Here is a 20,983-nt window from a genome sequence, read left to right as displayed (position 1 = left end):
CTGAAGGAAATGTAATTCGAACTTCATTAACCTTATCTAATTAATATAACTAAATTTAACATTTAATTTTTCATTCTAAATAATATTTCCGTTTTTATTTCTTTAAAGATAGTTCAAGGATTTCTTTAGTGATAATATGTGCGTAGTGGAATAAGAAATATAAATGCCATGCGGAGCGTGATAAGATTTTTTTCTCCCTGTTATCAGTGGCTTAGCAAAAATAAATGACGCTTGAATTTTGTTATTATTTTTTATCCCCTATATAAATTTTAACTTTAAATTTTGGCATAAGCGTTGTAATTATTTATCTTCCCGTAACGCTGGCTTCCAGAATACATATGATGTCCCTTACCTCTCTTTATGCCACTGCAGATATAACTGAATCGACATAAGGGAAGAAAAGTTCAAATTTGCCATTTTTTATTATTCGATTCGATAAAGATATATATATAAACATAGGGTATAAGACCAGTATCATGCCAGTACTTTGGCTCCTAACATGTTTGAATAAATATAAAGAGCAGTACACGTCTAGGTTTAAGATCATATTATCTCGGATTGACAAATGAATACTAGTACTGTCCTTCTTCTTCTCATTTCAAATACATTTAAAAGAAACTTAAGTAAATCTGAATACAGTTTGTACAGATTTTATTGAAATGACATTTATTTTTAAGGGTCAATAGCATTATACTTATGAATTATAATACGTATTGGCAATTTTCAGTAAGCAGAAATTTTGATTTATATCTGATATAGTATATTTAAAAATAAATTTAAGTTTTAATTATTATGGGAAATTGAACAGCAATTATTAAAAAAAATCCCCCATGAATAAAAAATATGTTATATTATTGTTAAAATTATTTTATTGATTTGAAGGGCGATTAATATTTTGGAAAATGTTAAGAAATTTTTGTAGTGTCAGATATAGCCAAGATTTTAAAGTGATTTCTGGAATTGTCAAACTTGCTGGTATTCACAATGGAAAAGTCAGATTCTTAACTGTAGTCTTCTATATAATCAGATAATATACAGTGAGACCTTGCTTACTTTTTGATAATGTATCAACACATTTAAAAATGATTATTCAGAGATAAATTAAACAGCCGAAATTGATTATTTTCAGAACACAAACATTTTTTTTTTTTTTTTTTTTTTTTTTTTTTTTTTACTTTCGCTTTAAAGAGAAAGTATTGTAATCCTTAATTTTGACGAATCTTCATGTTTCAGACCTCCGTGAGTCGGCAAAATACATTTTTCGAATTTCATCTGTCCGTCCATTTGTCTGTCGTCTGTGAAGATAGTAAACTCAAAAGCGCTTTAAGGTAGATGAAAGATATTTAATATGTAAAGTTTATTTCAAATTTGTAGATTTCCATAAAATTTTCTAGTGAAATCCTTTGACAGAAAGCGTGTCTGGCTGTCCAATTACGATAACTACAAAGCTCAGATCTAGATAAATAAAAACTGGTACACAAAATTTTCATCTGGAGTGTAGATTAATATCGGGCTTCCAACTAAATCTCCCCAAAGGTTTCTCATGTATATCAACCCGATAACTGAAAAACACAATGAATTAAACAAATTATATTTCTTATGTGATCTTGTTATTCAGCTGTAGTTCAGTGTCAGATTTTGGTTTCAGTTGGTCAAAAAAAATGTTCAAATGCATACCCCATTTTCTTTACTATATTATAAATCTCACAGTTCTCATATGTGGAATTGGCTTAGGATCGAACTCGCAATGCTGGGGTTTGTAGCCTAGTAACAAGACTACAAGACAAAAGTAATTACTCGCGCCCTGTGGCTGTTATCTGGCTTGTAAGTTTCACCTCAAAATAAAAACTTGAGCACGCGTGGCTCTCACGGCTGTTCCTCTGGTCCACAGGTTTATTTGAGGCGAAAGGAGGGTATTAAAATCTTCATTTGAGAATAGGCTTCTGGTTGAACACTTATGCATAATACAAGCAATATTTAGCCTGCAGCTATTCACTCAATGGTATTGCATACTTGTTGTGTCTGAATGTCGTACTTTGAATAGATAAAATTATGAAAACCATTGAAAATGTTTATGAAAGAATTAAAACCATCTAAATAAATATTTAAACATAAAAGAAAAAAATCTAAGGAAATTCAGTATTTTCTGATATAAATTTTTATTTGTATATTAGAAATATCTTATTTTGTTGAAAATATGTCTCAAATGTGTTCGCATATTATTCTTCAGTGATATTAAGAAAAATTATTGATGACAGTAAATTTATATATTATTAATTCATATGTAAAAGTGATTAAAAATTGCAGATAGATGGCAAATTCACAAAATAAATTGTAAATTAGTAATAAATTAATAATTTTCAATATAGCATATAATGATATAATTGGTCTTTTTATTAGGAAATTATTATATAATGATGACACGAACGACAACTTAATTATTTGATGTTCAATACTGCTCTTGCTTTTATTCTGTTATAACATAAGAAATGTTTTCTAAAGAACTTCAGTACTATAAGTATTATGGACTTTTCTCAAGACGTGCTCAATAAAATTGATATAGAGGTATTTTGATTAAAAGTTCAGAATATTTGGAGAATCTTCCTAACGATTCCTATTTTATTTCCGCTGTAAACTTCTTTATTTTTTACTTTATATTTTCCCAGTATATTAATTTTATTTATTTCTATATTTATTATTTTGCTCGACTTTTACTTATTTTTTCATTTTTAAATTTAAAAAAATAATAAAATAAATTTATAGTTTTCCCTTTTTCTGTTATTTTTTTATATTTCTGTCCTATATGCTTTTACTATTTTAGATTGTAATATTTTTATATCTATTTTTGTTATTATATATTTGTCATCAATGATTCCACAAAGCGAGATACAATTTCCATTTATGTATGCCCTGAGAGATATTGCGTAATGCTGTGAAAAATCAAGTTCCATTGTTTGATAGCTCTACTCCAAAATGAATGAATATACATTGAATATTTACATGTCGTCATTCAATCCAATGTTACAATTTTTCCAAAACTTCTGAACAATCTGCATGCTTTAAACTTTGAACAAATAATTCTAATTACGTGATTAAAAAAAATTGGACTTTATATCAAGATTTTAATAGAACCAGAACATGCAAACAACAACTTTTTATGCTCATTCGCTTGATAATTATTCATTTATTAAAGTGTTTCAGATTTCTGAAGCTACTGAATTATCCTGACCATTACATTGATTTAATTTTTTTTCTACCTCTTAGCTTCTAATGTAATCGATCCTTCGAAGCTTTCCTGATGCTGGGTACAAGTTACGTCCTCGTATACGTCGATCCTACGTACAGCCTTGAGAATGGCCAAGAACCCACGAGTATTCAGATTAAGATGGACAATCTTAGACGCCGCTTTCTGGTGGCCATACGTAAGGAAACGCTTACCGTCATGGAAGAGAGAGTTGGAAAGCACATCTTCGTGAAAGTGTCCTGCCCTCTAGAAAGGGAGTACAAGGAGGCTGAAAACATGAGAGTCGAGTTGCCTTTGTATGGGGTGAGGCTAGTTGAACTTAAGAAATTTTACTTGCTGACAGCTGAAAAGCATATATATATATATATATATATATATATATATATATATATATAGTTAAATAAACCAAAAAGCTCGTTCCCCAACCTCAACTACTAGTTCAACTTCATCAGTTTTTATTTCATACGAAAGTTTATTAAATCTCAATCAGTTATCGTATCGCCTCTATGTCTCATCTCCCCATTTTCGAGAAAAATCCCAATAACACTATTTTACAGTTCTGTATATTCTTTATAAAAAATGACTTTATAATATACTTCAAAAACATTCATTGTGTCGACTTTACCAATTTTTATTTCATATCGAAACTGCGCCCCCAATGTGCACCTTTACAAAGTAAAACTTTGACAGAATCTCAAACCTCAGCAACTGGAGTGATATAGCAGTTAGTTTTAACCAATTTGTCAGAATAGCTAATCAACTATATTTATTGCGCAAGTCTAATTTGAAATAGCAGTTTCTTTTGTTATAATAATAGGTGTAGTTCAAAAAGTTGGTTGACAAAACTCAGTTAATAACATTAATATGGTAGGTAAACAGCGGATCGTTGAAGGCGGCTAGTTAGTATATACCAAAAGCGTCTGTATATTTGTATAATTCATGATTAGAAAATATTTTTTGGTCTGCAAATATTCTTATTGCATTATGATTTATGTGTGCGCTTATACTTTGTGCATTGCCGTCTCTGTAAATATTTATTTAGTTATATATGCAATAGTTTTTTGTCTTTTCATATATTATTTTTATGTAATAATATGAGATGATTTAAAAGCTGCTACTTAAACGATAAAATGACTGTTTTGTGACAGACAGCGGAAAAAATTATATATATATATAATATAATATGTTTCAAATCATGAATCGTTATATTTGATAAAGAAAATGTTAAACAATATTCTAATTCAGAAGTCAAAAAAGAGAAATGCAGATATTTTGAAAGTACCTTCAGCATTTCAAAATCTAATGTATAATCCAACGGTTTTCAGCCTTTATTTCCTTCCATATCTCCTGATGAATCTTTAGTAATTTTTGAGTATGCCCTTCCGCCACTACCAATCATCCCTTCAAGCAAAGCAGTTTCTGTTAATTTTAAAACTGCTATGAATAACTTTAATGACGTTTGTATAATTTACTTTTAATTTTGCACCTAATTTTATATTTCATAACATTATTAATTCCATGCTCTAACAAGTGAACTAATTGAAATATTTTCACATTGTCTTATGATTAAAGTTAATAATTATTCTTCGATTTATTCCGTTATTCAAATGAAAGACAACTTTAGTGCAATCCTTCAGCTTTTTCATAGAGGTAAGTTTCATAAAATTAGTTTTAAATGAAAATTGAAAGAATCGTGTCTGGAGCTACGCCAAACTTACTGCAATATATATATATATATATATATATATATATATATATATATATATATATATATATATATATATATATATATATATATATATATTTCACAAGGCGAGTTTTTCCTTCTTTCCTGAATTCGTGAAAGATATTAAATATTTTATTGCTTTAATTCTGAGGTTTTGGAAAACTTTATTTGCTGCTACTTAGTTCAGGTCTTTTACTTTTCTCACGCACTTCTAGGAAAAAAAGCCTATTAAGTTTTTTTTTAGTTTTATTTTATTTCTTTATAAAGGGTGTCTCAAAATTAACGCAAGTTTTGAATTTGCCACCATTCGTACATTAAAGAATTGGCAACCCTATTAAAACAAACCTCTTGGCAGCCGATAATTAAGGGTAGTAAAAATAGAGCGTTACACGATAGAACAACGTATTTTCATTGTTGAACAATATTTTAAAAATAATGAAAGTCTGGCAGCCACAGTTCAAAAATTTGAGAATTGGCCCCCTAGATCGTGTGAATTAACACCAGTGGGTTTTTTTATGAGGTTATTTGATGTCAAAGTTCTATGCCAATAAGCCCACAAGCACGCGTGCATTGAAGGAGTAAATTCAACACCGCATCAACGAAATTCGGTCACATTTATGCAAAATGGTCATGGAGTATTTCGACAAAAGAGCGCGTATGCGCAGTAGAGTCGTGGAGGTCTATTTCCCTATGTGTTATTTCCAAACATAACCCTATCCTGTGTACTTTACGATTCAATAAAAATATAACAATTTAACAAAAAAACTGTGTGTTTTTTTATTTAATTCGAATCTTGCATTAACACATTATTCTATAGTGTAACTTTCCTTTTTTACTAACTCTAAACTATCATCTGTCAAATGGTTATTTTTAATAGCGTTGCCAACACTTTATTGTACGAATGGTGGCACATTCAAATCTTGCGTTAATTTTTGGTTATCCTTTATTTTATTTTTCCGCTATTACTAACATTATTTTTATGCTTTTGCCAGGGAAACTGATACTGCATGTTTGGAAACTTCTGATCTAATAGAATCTATCCCGAACTATTAATATCCTTTTTACTGAACCATACAGAATTTTAAACAATCGGCACTCTTGTCTGATGGTATATCTGTGGAATAAATTTTGGCTGTAAAATAGCCAAATATCTGATAGTGCATAGCAGTTAAAGGCTAAATTATTTTAGAATTTTGCATCTATCCTGCTTTTGTAAATGCATTTAATTTTTATTCTTCGAATTAATTCATGTTAATAATATCAGTTAGCATGGCGTTATTTTCATTAAACTTATTTAGTCAAGCAACCTAACATTCACTGCTTATCTCCATACATTTTTCTGAGCCGTGACCTCATGTTTTCTCCTACAAGATGAGCAGTGGATTTAAAAATGAAATCGGCGTGAGCAGGTTTTGTCTTAATAGCATTGATAATTTAAAAGAACTAAAAATTTAAGTGTGACAATTAAGTTATCAACTTGATAGAATCGGCGTGTTTAGCTTATAGCACGTATTAATTTTAATTCTAACCCACTTCTTAGTAAATGGGCTGGACCTAGGTACTACGATGCGGATTAAAAAGTCGTACACAATCCAATGTTGTGCTGTCAAGATTTATCACCTTCCCCCCAGTACATCGTTATGGTATAACTAAAGTAAGAAAGTCTGAAGGAGCACATAAATATGAAGAAAACTGAAACGTAATTGATGCCCTTTCACTTAACAGAAATGGAAACTTTATTTGATTTCCAAGTTAAGAAACCATTTCAAGGCATTCAGTACCGAACTGTCGTAAATATTCTAAAGGCGATAGATTGTTCTACAAAGCGTCAACGTGATTGGTTCTTCATTAAGTATTTTACGGCTCAAATAGCTATTGGTAGATTGCACAGTATAACGAAAGACTATAAATGTTTCAAACATTATATCAAATGGAATTATATGGTTGTAACTTTTAAGCTTTCAATCCTTATGTTTTCAGTCACAATTCCATTATTATTGTATATTTCAGTTAAACTTGGACAATCCAGCTGAAATGGAGGAGGCAATGTTCGAAAAAAACATGAAAAAGATATTTAGAGATATCGAAACAAGTAAGAAATCATTTAACAATGGTAAATAAGGATTTTCAATATATGCTTTAAAATGTGTTTTTTTTTTGTTGTTGTTGTTGATTTATACTCGACTTCTTTTGCGAATTCTATTAAAGCTACATCAAAATCAATATTATCTGATCAATTATGTTTATTAAAAAGCGATGATTTCACCAAAGTAAAAATTTTGTACAAGATTAAATACTTGATTTTGTAAAAAATATATATATATAATAAGTAATAAAATAGTTATTTGTAGATATTGAAGTTTTGATTAAATGCTTCTTTCAAAACAAAGCTATGTGTTTTTTTAAATCGATATTAAAAATTCTATTTACTTACAAAAATTACATTAAAATTATTCTTGATTTTGAAATTAAACAAAACATTTGATTATATTTCTAAAAATTACTTTAAAACATGAAATGATAAATTGTGTACTTCTTACTTTAAAAAAAACATTCAATGACTAAATGCATCATCACCTTATAAAATTTTTTTCAAAACTTCAAATATAGGTCAGAAATATAAACTTTCTTTATATGACAGCATTTGGAATTCCTACTCTGATCAAATAACTAATTTTTAACTAGTTATAGATAAGAATAGAATTCCAATTAGAAAAATTGTCTAAACGACGTAAAGAATTATATTTTATTGTATTTGAGTCAATGAATGTACTTCTGAAAAAAAATATGCCATTTACATTTTTGTAAATATTTTACAGCTCCATATGTTTCGGCTCCATTTCAAAGAGATTCTATTGAGCTTTTCAAAAGAAGGGAATATGATGATTCTCCTATCCTGTGGTCCTCTATTAGATGTTTATTGGTGAGATTCAATTTTTCTACTTTCTAAGGCACACGTTTCATTGACACCGTCAAATTTTCTATTTTAAACCTCCAATTGCTTATCTCGCAATTTTTGCAAGTTAGAAATCAATCTATATTTTGTTTCACCCCGCTATTTTCGCTAGCTAATATATTTTATTTTTCGCTGTTTCAGAGTTGTATATCATGCCGTAAATAGTAGCCTATATTAATCGTTTTAAAAATATTTGCATTTGCTATGAAATGTTGTATCTAAATAATGACTTTTAAAAAATTGTTAGTCAGAGGGTTAAATATTTCTTTAAACATTCTTGATAAGATGAGTTGACTTCTTTTATTCATTCTCTTGTCAGTTTCTGAGCGATGGCAGATATTTCTGCTTTTCTCTGTTTTGGCACTTACGATACATAAGAAGAAAAAAAATATTTTTTTTAAATTATAGCTAAACACCTTTTAACGTCTTTTCTTCATCACTGTCTCACACTTAAACTGTTCCAAAACAAATTACTGCTTCACTCTTATTTCTGTGTTTTTTTGTCATTTGGCAAATACACAACAATGCAGACGTGTAACTCAACTCATCCACTAACGGCAGCTGGTAGTGTGGCAGGTGAAATAAATCAAGAGGTAATCAGCTGGAGTGCTCTTCCCTCTACTTTATCGTTTGCTTATACATTTCCCGCGTAGAAAACATAGTTGCACTATACTGTCCAATATGTGAGGTGTCATTTATTCAATAATCAACAATATTGTTTAATATCGTGCATTAATTATTGTGCATTATTATTGTTTAATATATGAATGCTACTAGGACATAAAGAAAACAATTGAACAAGCATTTTTTCCTCTTCCGGTTGGCCGATTAGATCTCATATTTGTTGCATATCTTGAATTTCATTGTCATGACACATTATCCTTCATCAAGCTTGCTGCATTTTTGAGTTATTCAGTTTACATACGTAACATGACAGATTGACTGATTGATGGATTTGTTGAAAGATTTATTAAAGATAAATAATCCTGGTAATAGGCCCTTAAATGCAATTTCATTCATTCAGCTAATTTCATTTTACACTTATTTTGTTCTCAGAATTAAGGGAAAAATTACTTGTCAAATGACAAGCAAAGATGCGTCCGTATTTCAAAAGTCAAAATATTGTTCAAAGTATTGAATTTTTTTGATGCATAAATGTATTATTTTCTAATTTTGTAAGTTTTGTATCTACCTAGTTAGTTTTTACTTTCTTGTGTACGAAATTACACAAAGAGAACTTACTGTATTCGTCCAAAATTTTGGAAATTTTGACGAATCTCCATGTTTTAGACTTTTCTGAGCTCGAAGAACACAAAATATTTTTCAAAGTATGTCCTTCTATCAGTCTCTTTGTCTGTGAACATGATAATTCAAAAACGCCCAGCGTTGCTGAGTGATTTTGAAAAAGGATCTTCTTGTGTTTTCTAAATTCAAATATGCATGTATTTAAATATCATTCCGCTAGTTGTATACAATTCACGTTCACCAATCTAAACAAGGGTGTTTTTACTCTCTCATCACGCTTGCAGACTGCGAATCCTAATTTCATACCTCATAATCAAAAGTACTGTGGTGAAAGCTTATAAGCCAGTTAACAGCTACGCTACCCGAGCAATTGCTTTTGTATTGTGGTCATGTTACTGGACTGCGAACCACAAGTTCCCAGGTTCCATCCTCACTCATCCCAAATCGCTACATTGGTGACCCCGGACGATGAACCTTCTACCTTCGTACAGCTGTTGTGGCGCCATCAACCCGCAACCAAAGTCGTCAGACTCACTTGACGCAGCAACAGCATCAGCAATCACACACGCTAGCCATAACGCTTGGCTGTACTCAAATGGGTACAGGCACATTTGAATCAACAGCTACTACATCACCACTCAACAGCCATATCATTCGTCTCACCTCCGACTTACTGGAGGGACAGTCTGTGGTGAAAGCTTATAAGCCAATTAACAGCTGCGCTACCCGAGCAATTGCTTTTGTATTGTGGTCATGTTACTGGACTGCGAACCACAAGATCCCTGGTTCTATCCTCGCGCATCGCAAATCCGCCACAGTACCATTATTTCTTTTTAGAAATTCGAAAATTTATCAAGAAATTGTGACATTATACGGTTTATAAACACGGACTGAAGACGATCATTCAAGCGTTAAAAAGAGGGAAATACCATTTTTCAAGACGAAACTGATAATATTGATTTGTTTAATGAAATAGAAATTTAACAGAGAGATTTGCCTTCTAGGATTACGATAATAAAAATATTACAGTGCGTATTCAAAATTGTTACTTGAATTTTATCTAAATTTTATTATTGATCTCTATAATGGCATTATTATATAATCAATTACCATCAAATCTGCTAAAAAGAATTTTCTCAAGACAAAATTTAAAAAAATAGTAATAGAGGCAATAAAATCAAATTGCGGATCAAACAATAAAAATTGCTTGCGATTTAACATCAGTCAAAAAAGATTTCAATTCTTATACATTTTATCTATCAGATTCGAATTAATACGTTGATTGCCGGGCTAAATTTCTCACAATGTCATTCATATGGCTCCGCCGATCATCAGTGACTTCCACGGTAGTCAACGTGTTAACCAAAGAAAAGTAAATTATGATGATATTATAAACTATATTTCTATAAAACCTATAAGAAGATTGAACGAAAATCATACATTTTACATTTTTTATAATAATTCGTGTGCCAAATTGTATTTAATAAACTTATGATGCATTTTTGTTATTTGATTTATTAATCATTATTCGTATAGTTAAATATTAATTTTATAAAAACAATTTCAACATTTATAATTTTTATATAATTCTTATTCCTTATCAGACTACTCAATACAATGCAATAAATGGCAAGTTTAGTAAATTATTATTTTGCTTTATGAAAATTATTTCAAAACCCGCCGCAAAGCAACTCTTTACCAAGTCTCGTTTTTGTATGAGCCAGTTTTGCTCGTAATAAGAACTTTCCGACATATTTCAATTCTTGAAGGCAAATTCAGCAGCAGCAGAACCGAAGCAAAATAAACAGAATACCTGAAGGTCATTCATTTCCACAGATTTCATTGACCGCCAAAAAAAACCAACTTTCGTTTCACGTGATCGATGGTGCATTCAAGAATTCCGTGCAACAGTTGACAAAGTATGAAAGAATCTACTCTCTGTTGCATCATGAATTGCACTTTCTTTTCTTCACCCTATAAAAAGAAGAGTATGAAACGATTCCCGCCATTTTTATGGAATTAATGGAAAGTAGATGATTTCACTGGTGAGCACGCCTAAGAGATTTATATTTGGAAATGATGTCATGAAGCGTAAATTTGGAAATTTTCTTAAGCATTAAATAACTTGTTTTTTGTTTATTGTTCGCATTATTTTATAAATTTGAGATTTTTATGCGATTTTTTTTATTATTCTGATTTGATTAAATTGATTTTTTAGAATTTGACAATTTTTTAATCGTGTTAAAAGTATATGAAAATTTTATCGTTAATCCTTCTATTTATATATGAAATTCTAAAAAAATCCTACTGACGGCTATTTTTACTTCATGATACACACGTACAAATAACTTATGGGAAATGAGCATCCAATGATTTCTCTTCAAATGAAAGCTTTTTTCTTTTTCTACATGATTAAGCTTGATATTTTTAGTCGCTGTTTAAAATTTCTTTATTAAATCCATGATCAGGAAGTAGATTACTCTCTGCAAAAGTCTTATTTTTAACATGTTTTCAAAATTTCTTTATTAAAGCGATGTACTCACTACACCAAGTGAATGAGATTTATGGACGCATTCAAAGCTTATATATCTAACTTAGCAAACATTTATTTTCTGCCCCTGCTTCCATGTGATATTGCAGCCTAATATTGGATGGTTAAAATTTTACTCTGAGAAATTTGAAAATGCCTGCGGGAATCAGAAATTAGTGTTACGTTTAAATACAGTTGGTTACAACAATGAGTAATTTTAACAATGTGATAAATTGAATTTATTATATGTATCTTTCCGAAGAGCAGACATTAGAACTCAAATGTCTAAACATGATCGGATATTACAAATATATTTTAGTAATCCAGATTTGCTTTTATTCAAGCAGTCATCTGTTTGTCGGATTTCACGGCATTCTTAAAATATCTCGGAAACAAGAAAGACATTTTTTTAGTTAATATAACATAATCCCTACATAATTCCACAGTGATGCTTTTGCTATCATCCGTAGAAAATTGGGAATTATGATTTTTTTCTCTGGAGAATTCAAGGTTCATTGATTTCAGGTATCAGCAGCAAAAATAAATGAAGAAACAAAATGTATTATCTTGTTTTATTGTGTGACATTCTAGTTCTTTATTGAATGATTTCTATGACCTTAAATTTGAGATATTATAAGCTACTCATTTTATAGGTTTACAATATATTGAGCAATATTAATATATCAAGATACAAAGAAAACGGAGAGCTGCCAGAGAAAATAGGTAATTGTAATATTTCAATATAATTTTATATAGATTTAAGTTTTCTGCATTTGTGTGTGTGTGTGTTTGTGTGTGTGTGTGTGTGTGTGTGTGTGTGTGTGTGTGTGTGTGTGTGTGTGTGTGTGTGTGTGTGTGTGTGTGTGTGTGTGTGTGTGTGTGTGTGTGTGTGTGTGTGTGTTAAAATATTTTACCATGAAAAGAAAAGAAGGTTTGAACTTTTCACTTCGATTTATTTCACCACGGGAGTCGTATTATGTACAGAGAAAAAGCAATAAGAGATGCGTCAGTCTACATCTCGAAGTAAGAACAAAGTATCCGAAATTTTTCCCTTCAGTGATTTTAGATTCTGATAGGGATTTCTTTTCCAGTGTGGATTTAGGCAAGGGAATCTTAGGTATCTTTTTAAAAAGATATGCAGGTATTAAGAATTTTTATTCCTTCGTCCCTGGTGTGGAAATGGCGGAGTCAGTAATTTTGTTAAGCATGTGTTAACAATAATTAAATAAAAAGTGGTAATTGCATCAAAAAATAAGAGAACATTTTAGAATGAAGTTAACATGGGCTAATTTAACATAAATATTTTGAAAATAATTAGGATTTAAATTAGATTAAAATACATCATTACATACATATATTTCTCTTTATATTTATAGTATTAAATACTTTATCGCTTTCAAGATCATTTATTAAATTATTTCATATAAAAAAGCAAATTTTAGTTTTATTGCATTATTCTATTTTAAAGAGCAAGGTCTTTTATTTCTAACAAGTTCTTTTAGAAACGTTTATGAATGTGATAAATTATTTTTATGTTAACGTGATATCGAAGTTTCTATTCATTATCCATTTATAAATTGATGCAATAATTTTTTAAGAATTATTTCTTATTCTCCGCAGCAAAATTGTAAATAATATCTTCGTATTCTCGGAAGTCAGTCATGTGTACTATCAATAATAATATCGCAATCTGTAAATTCCCTCTAATCTTCTCTGCCTTCTTGTAATAGGAAATATGCTTGATAAGAGAACTTCCAATGATGTAATTTCTAGTTTTCCCCTTATTTTTTTATTTCACATATATATATTATATCTGCTTATAATAAGCGTTTTTAAATATATAAATAAAAATTTCATCTTTTGCCATAAAAATTAATATTTAAAAATTCTTATTTCAGGACATGATCCATTTTGTCTAAATACATTTGCGATTTTAAAAAGTTTTTTTAGAGCTATTTTGATAATTCACAAGTTTTAATTTATATTTATAATAACAGGTGAAAACATTATTTACATAAAGGATACGCTACTTTCATTCGCTAATGATATGCTATTATAATAAATAAAATATGAATAAATTATTTTTTAAATTATTGTGATCTAATATATAAAAAGAATTTTTGTTTGGTTCGTATTTTATACGCTGCTGTAACGTTCATCGGACGTTATATGTATAGTACAATTATTATCTCTAAAGTAAAATAAAAATAGAATAAATATTATTTGTACTTCTCCTTTATATATCATTCAATTTCAATGAATGTATCCATTGTCGACAAGAAAATAAATATTATTTTTTCTATCATTCTCAATTATACAAGATAGCTATTTCAAATTTCAAACGATATTTCCAAAATTATTTCTTCTGTGGCAACAAAGCGTACCAGCTAGTTATAAATAAATTGCTTCATGTTTCATCAAGGTTTCCTGAAATGCTGCAAAAATTCAAAAAAAAAAAAAATGGCTCGTTTGTTTTATCGCGATAGCAAAAGAGTGCTTGATTTGACTCCAAGAACAACAAGTCACTCTTTTGCATTGTATTTCATGCGTTTGCATACATTTTGACGGCAAAGTGACATATAGTTTAAATAAAAATAATACCCAAGTTTAACTTTTAATCATTTCCATGGAATCCCCATTCATAATATATTCTAGAGTATGAAGAAAAAATGGTAATATTAATTTTGGAGCACAAAAAATAGTTTCTTTTGTCGATCTTAAAGAAAAAGGAGTATATGCAGGCATTTTTAAAAATAGGAATTACGTTATATGAATAATTCTTATGACAAATTTAAATAAATTTCTTAATTTTCTATCACAATATGACTATTAATTTTTTAGGACAGCATTAAAATAATGCAGTATTGATATACACCAAAGAATGTACTTCAACAATTACCTCTGAGATTTCTTGCTGTTATTAGAAAACGATTTGGACTGATGAATTTCGAATATCAGTACTGTCTTCCATTATCGCATTTTTTTAAAATCTTCAAAAGGGGTAGCAATCTGCTATTAAATCATTTTAAGTTAAGCTGCTGACCATCTTAAAAAGGGAAAAGAATATTTTGTTATTCAGTCCAAAACAAAATGAAACATGTTATGTAATTTATGCAAAAAGATTTCATAATGTTTGAAAACAAATAAATTACTCATAAAAGGATACATTTTCAACATTCAAAAATAAAAAATGTAACTGCAAGAGGTGTTTAATTACTTTTAAAACACACATATTATCTTTCAAATACCAAATAAGCTTTATCTTTTTTTCATTTGTATTCTGGCATCTGTATATGCATTGAGAAAATGACATTCTTTCTAATTCAAACTTCCTACCTTTATATTCTACTTCCAGCGAGGGGCACTTCAGACATGGAAATATGAAGCTTCCGGTGTGGTGGTTGGTTCTTACCACCCTAGTAGGTACAGAAATGGTGTGAGATCAGCTAACCCCAACTGATGATGGGACGTGAGTGAGAGGTAGAAGTGAGAGGTTTCACTGTGGCTAGTGATGGTCTTCAGGACTCAGCTTTAGTTCCTACTAGGGATTGCAATATCGGACGAAAATTTCAATACCGGTATTCGGTATTTTTTAGATCTTAATTACCGGTATTAGAAATTTTAGAAAAAGAAAGAAAACACAGGTGTTTCTTCATTTTATTTACCGGTTTTAATAGAGAGTGTAAATATCACAAAAAAATAATTTGCAACCTATAAATTATAACAGTATATAAAGAATCACAAAAACGTAAAGGGACATATTTATTGAAATCCCAAAAAAGTGTAAATATCATTATTCAGTCTGTGGTACTATTACAAATTTTTGAAAAGTGATCTTAAAAAACATAATGCATCAATTGTACTGTCATTAAGCCTGAAAAGTAATTCTGTGCAAAAATTACCAGCTGTCGAAAACGCTCTTTCGGCATCAATGTTAGTTGGTGGTACTGTTAGCAATGCGCGATATACTTTTTCCAAGTATTAACCTCTAAATCCCTCATCTTCAAATAAATCGATTTCCCGTCGGATGGTTTTGGATATAGCTGATTTCTGTACTGTATTTTGGTTCATTGAATTTTTTTATTTATCGCTAATTCTAATTTTTGTTCAAGAGACAATTCCTTTTCAATATCGACATTAGTATCATCATAATCTTCGATAACTGAACTGAACTCTTCTGAATGTGGATAGGTTTGAGGGTAAAAAAATTTAAGAAAATTTACTATAAACTTAATCAGATTTGAATTGGTTATTTTCTTTTCTTATTTCCCATTTTCATTTTTAAAATCATTATAATTATGTAAATACCATAAAGCATTTTCTATTTCGGTATGCCTTTCTTCTGTGCGATTTTTCAATGTAATATATAATTCTTCAGATAGTAATGTGTGCTGTTCTTTCAGTGACTGCAGCATGAAATTTTTTGTTGCATTAGCTGTTAATAAATTAGAATCTCTCAATTGTATTGTAGTCAGTTTTATTGGAAGTAGAGCTGATACAATTCTGGATATTAAGTCGAATTCACTATCTGAAAAATTAATTTCAAGGTTTAAGTCGATTATTGCTTTTTGGATTGGATTTCTCAGTTTCAAAAATCGTTCCATCATTAGGAGTAAACTGTTCCAACGTGTTTAGAATCTAATATTAACAGATATTCTATTTTATTTTCAGTTAGTATATGTTTTTGTAATATGGCATTTTTTGTAGAGGGACGTTTAAATATCTTAATAATTTTTCGAACTTTATAAATTATAGGAAGCAATTCTCGATGGGTTAATATTTCATCCTCATTAGCAATATCGTCTTCAACAATTACATTGTCGTTATCTTCATTGTCAATATCACTCTCACTCTCATCAAAGTCGGAATCCGAAGTTTCTATATCCCCAGTATTTAGATTCCTTTATTTTTTTGGTATAATATTCAATTACTCCTAATTCAATTCCATGAGCATGGCACAATTGCTGATTTGCACCAATCAACTTTCCAATTAATTTCATAACTGTTGCTTCATCAGTCTTTATGTATACAATATCTTTCAAGGTTAGTGAATGTTTTGCTAATTTAGATTTAAACAATTAATTAAGCCATTAATTAGCTAATTAATTTCACCCGTTAGGGAGACATAAAAACAAAAACGAATACTATTTTGCTATGTTGGAGATCCTTGAACATATAGTGGAGACAATTTTGAAAATTTCTAGTAAATACCTAAAAACCGGTATTTGAACTTGTGAACACCGGTGTTACAAAATTGTACAAATAGCTCAAAATACCGGTATTCGGTATCCCGGTATACCGGTATTACAATCCCTAGTTCCCGCTATGCTATTAAGACGTCCTCTTGTTCAGATTAATCCTTGTGCTTTCGGGTGGGTCGAAGTAGCTGTTTTTAGGTGTATTTGTATTCGAAATAATAATTTGGTATTGAAATAGGTGGTCGTTTCATATGTTATTAAATCTGACAAGAAATCTCTAAGTATATATTAGTCTCCAGATACGTTTCAACCTTCATTTCAGTACCAAGTCTTGTTTTTTTTATTTTCGCCGCAAAGATTTTCTTGATGTAACAGGTGATTACAGTATTTTTTTTATTAAGAGTTATGATGTTTCTAATAAATTGAAGATAATTAATAAAAGAAAATAACGAATATTTAAATTCAAAGAAAGATATTAAAACAACATTTACACGCTGGTGTACAAAAATTATGTTTGAAATATGAAGCTCAAAGAAAGATATTAAAACAACATTTACACGCTGGTGTACAAAAATTATGTTTGAAATATGAAGCATGCGATATATGGAATAATAAGAGATTAATTGCTATAAATTTTTCTATACATGTATGCTCAATAATCTAATAATAAAATCATAATAAAAAGATACAAAAATATTTCCAATATTCAAATAAAGCTAAAATTGGCTGAATTTTGATAGCTGGTATTTTCATCATCAATTAATAAAAAGTGTATTTTAAAAGTCTTATAGTAGGTCTTCATACTGGAAATAAAGTTGTAGATCAAATCTTGCTGGAAAAATATTTCTGTTCCTTCATCCGCCAGATTTAAAATCCTGTAGATCCTAAGAGAGATTTGCGTCATTCCAATTATCACATCATTGGAAGAATATCTCTTTTCTCCTAAAAAAAATTATCCATTATCAGAGCTCTCTGTGACGTCTCGTTATCATACATGAAAATAAAATTGTCATCAACATTTCCCATGAAAAGCGTCACTTTAAATTCGAGAACCTCACTTTATTGTCGCAAAACTCAAATGCAAACATATTCAGAGGCATAATACATCTAATACAATTCTTCCACACTCAAGGGCTCGACTTCCATAAAAGTAATATATCCTACTGTATTGAGATATACAAATAAAGATCGCCGAGAACCATTCGATGTACCTAATCTTAATCCATCATTAATAAGGAAATGACCCCAGTTTTATTGCATCCATGATTGTCATTTCTTAATGCAAAAAAATAAAAGATTCTGTTTTCCAATGTTTTAATGGGAAAGATACTATGAATGACTGGCCTGACTTAAAGGTCCTTTTTCGTTGGGCATCCTGTTGACTGCAGAAACTTTTCCAGCCATTTCCTCTATATTACATCGAGCAATTAGTATTGCGTATTTATTATCTACAGATGCCATAATTCTTCGATTATATTAGATTGTCTTCCTGATAATGGTATCTTTAGCCTCTAATTAGTTTCATAAGTAAACACAACTATTCCATACTCTTAACCAAACGGCGATATCTACTTGGGACTTCTCAACAAGTACTGTAAACGTCTCTCCATGTTAATTCTTTGTCTTGATGGTAGCAATAAATGTGACTAACGTTTTCACTATAATCATTAAGATGTGGGAGAGTATGCTAAAAATTAAATTTCTACAAACTGAAATTCGAAATGAGAAAAACGAACAATTTTCACACTCTTTAAAAATAAAATGTTACTTTTTTGTAATGTTTAAATATCATATAATATGTTGTTGTTTCTTATGGCACTTGCCATGGACAAGTCAGCTGTTCGAAGACAGCCGATTTAAACCTGAAGGTGGATTCACACGAGGATAACAGTTGCGCGCAATTGTTGTCTCTCTGCTATTGTCCCTGTATTGTCTCCGTGTGAACAGTTGAGACAACGTCGATGGGACAATGGCTAATAGCTGTCCCCACGGGACAACCATTTGCCATTGTCCTGTTGCAGTCACGTGATTTTCCTGAAGTAGGCGTGATCTTCTATTGCACGCAATAGTTGGCTTCGTGTGGAGCCACCTTAAGGGCCACCTCTTGTTTCTATAGTAGGGCCAAGAGAACGACTTAGCTACACACACGTCACAACCCTTTTTACGGGGCGGACTTCATTTACTCAACCAAAGATCGTAATTTAGACCTGAATCACAGAACGATCACCCCTGATCCAGTACCCCCAGTGGTATTACTCTCGACATGGAGGACTTCGTGACCACGACAGATTTAACGCGCGTCAGCCACCAAGAACGCGGGGAATCTTCGGCCGTCGGGGATCGAACTCGCAACCTAAGGGACGCGAATTCAACCGCTCTGCCAATCAGGCTATCCCGGCCCTGTATAATATGTAAATGCTTAGATTGTATTTTCCATATTTCAAAATATATGAGACATCAGTTTTTTTTAATATTATTGACAGCTATTTTGAATAATTAAGAAACAATGTTTATGAGTTAATATTTAAATATTAAAGTATATAGATGCATATTACAATTATTTACTGAAATGTTTTACTATATCTTCAGGTCTGACATACTTAATAATGGTTGGGGCTTTCAAAGACGGATTCTGCCTGCATGATCCTTCAACTCTAGAACCAGTGAGTCTGGTCGAACTTCCAGGGCGAAATCAAGGACTCGATGATGCCTTGCCAGAAGTGGACCTCAGACGAGTGTTGAGCAAGAAGTGGGGACGTTTGTGCAGAAATTCGCCCATTCATGACATAAGGAATTATTTCGGCGAAAAAATAGCTTTCTATTTTGCTTGGGTATCCACTCTTATGACATCGCTTTGGATACCAGCTATATTAGGACTTGGCATTTTCATTTATGGAGTGTGTGACAGGTATTCTTGATTTGATGTACAATTTTTGATGATGTTTCCTTGTTCTGAAGTGGTTTCTTCTTTTGTTATTTAACATTTTCGAAGCTGTTCATTTTGCTTAAATGATTATTTCCAAAATGAGTTTAGGATCTGAATGCATCCCATTTTAATAGTGAAGGAAGATTGTTATAAATTCAAATCTTAGGACGACGCTTCAGATGTCTCAATGACATACGATGCTACAGACCACATGTATTTCACGTTATCTTAGCCTTTTCTGGGTATCAATTCATTTTTTTCTCTAATACGATATCCAAAGGATTCCTCCCATTAAAGTTTGTCATACATCCCATAATTATAAACTGATATTATTTCAGGGTCATTTAAACACATTATGTACACTACTTCGTTTTAATTATGCAATAGGAAACACGGCAAGATAAAGTAATGCTATCCCAATAGAACGTCAAGCTACGTGCGTTTATACACTAGATGACAGATGTGCAATTCCATTTATTATGTATCTGTTATTATCTGTGAACTGATAACATTTACTTAAAGTTTAAAATTAACACTACTTATTTAACATTATCTTAAGTTAACATTAAAGTTTTTTTTTTTTTACTATTTTAATATCTTTAGTAAAGAAATTGGTTGATTATTTTCATATATTTCTTTCTTCCCATTTTCCTAAAATTCAAATATTTTGGAAAATTATAACTTCCAAAAATAAATTTTTAATCGTATATGCATCACTAAAACTGTTGCTTTAAATGTTCCTATTAAAGTTTTTAAGCATTTACTTTCAGTTTATGATATGTTGTCAAAAATATTAATGTGATATTTTAACTCTTATACAAATATAAACCTATCTTAAATTAAAAATGTATATTTAAAAAAATTAAGTTATTCTTGAATATTTTTCAAAAAAAATTTTTTTTGAAGAATTTGGATTCCAATTGTATAAAATATTTTGTTTTAATAGAATCACCAAAGAAATGATAATGAAGAGAAGTGAATAACGCATTTTTCTACTATATTTCCTAAAAGATAAAATTTAAAACTTTTCTTGAAAGCGTATATTTTAAATTTTTATTTTTATTATCATGTGAGAACATGATGTTGTTTTGGTTAGGGAATTTTGAAGCTAGAAATCGCGTAGGCAATAAATAAAGCATAAATGGCAATTTTCATCAT

At 30.2% G+C, this 20,983-nt stretch overlaps 1 protein-coding gene across 2 annotated transcripts in view; it reads left to right on the top strand.

Moving 5' to 3' along the window:
* Positions 1–20,983, top strand: part of LOC129959506 (anoctamin-8-like) — an 86,834-nt gene that overhangs the window by 14,473 nt on the left and 51,378 nt on the right. For both annotated transcript variants that reach the window (XM_056072372.1, XM_056072380.1), the window contains exons 2-6: positions 3,265–3,547; positions 6,981–7,062; positions 7,790–7,893; positions 12,355–12,424; positions 19,489–19,807. In XM_056072372.1, coding sequence (XP_055928347.1) covers positions 3,299–3,547; positions 6,981–7,062; positions 7,790–7,893; positions 12,355–12,424; positions 19,489–19,807 — 824 coding nt within the window. In that variant the 5' untranslated portion in view covers positions 3,265–3,298. The remainder of the gene's footprint in view (positions 1–3,264; positions 3,548–6,980; positions 7,063–7,789; positions 7,894–12,354; positions 12,425–19,488; positions 19,808–20,983) is intronic.

Source organism: Argiope bruennichi, chromosome 2 (genome assembly GCF_947563725.1).
Source record: "Argiope bruennichi chromosome 2, qqArgBrue1.1, whole genome shotgun sequence".
In the NCBI taxonomy this organism is placed as follows: domain Eukaryota; kingdom Metazoa; phylum Arthropoda; class Arachnida; order Araneae; family Araneidae; genus Argiope; species Argiope bruennichi.
Note: the sequence above shows the minus strand (reverse complement) of the source record. Positions and strands in the feature narration are given on the sequence as shown.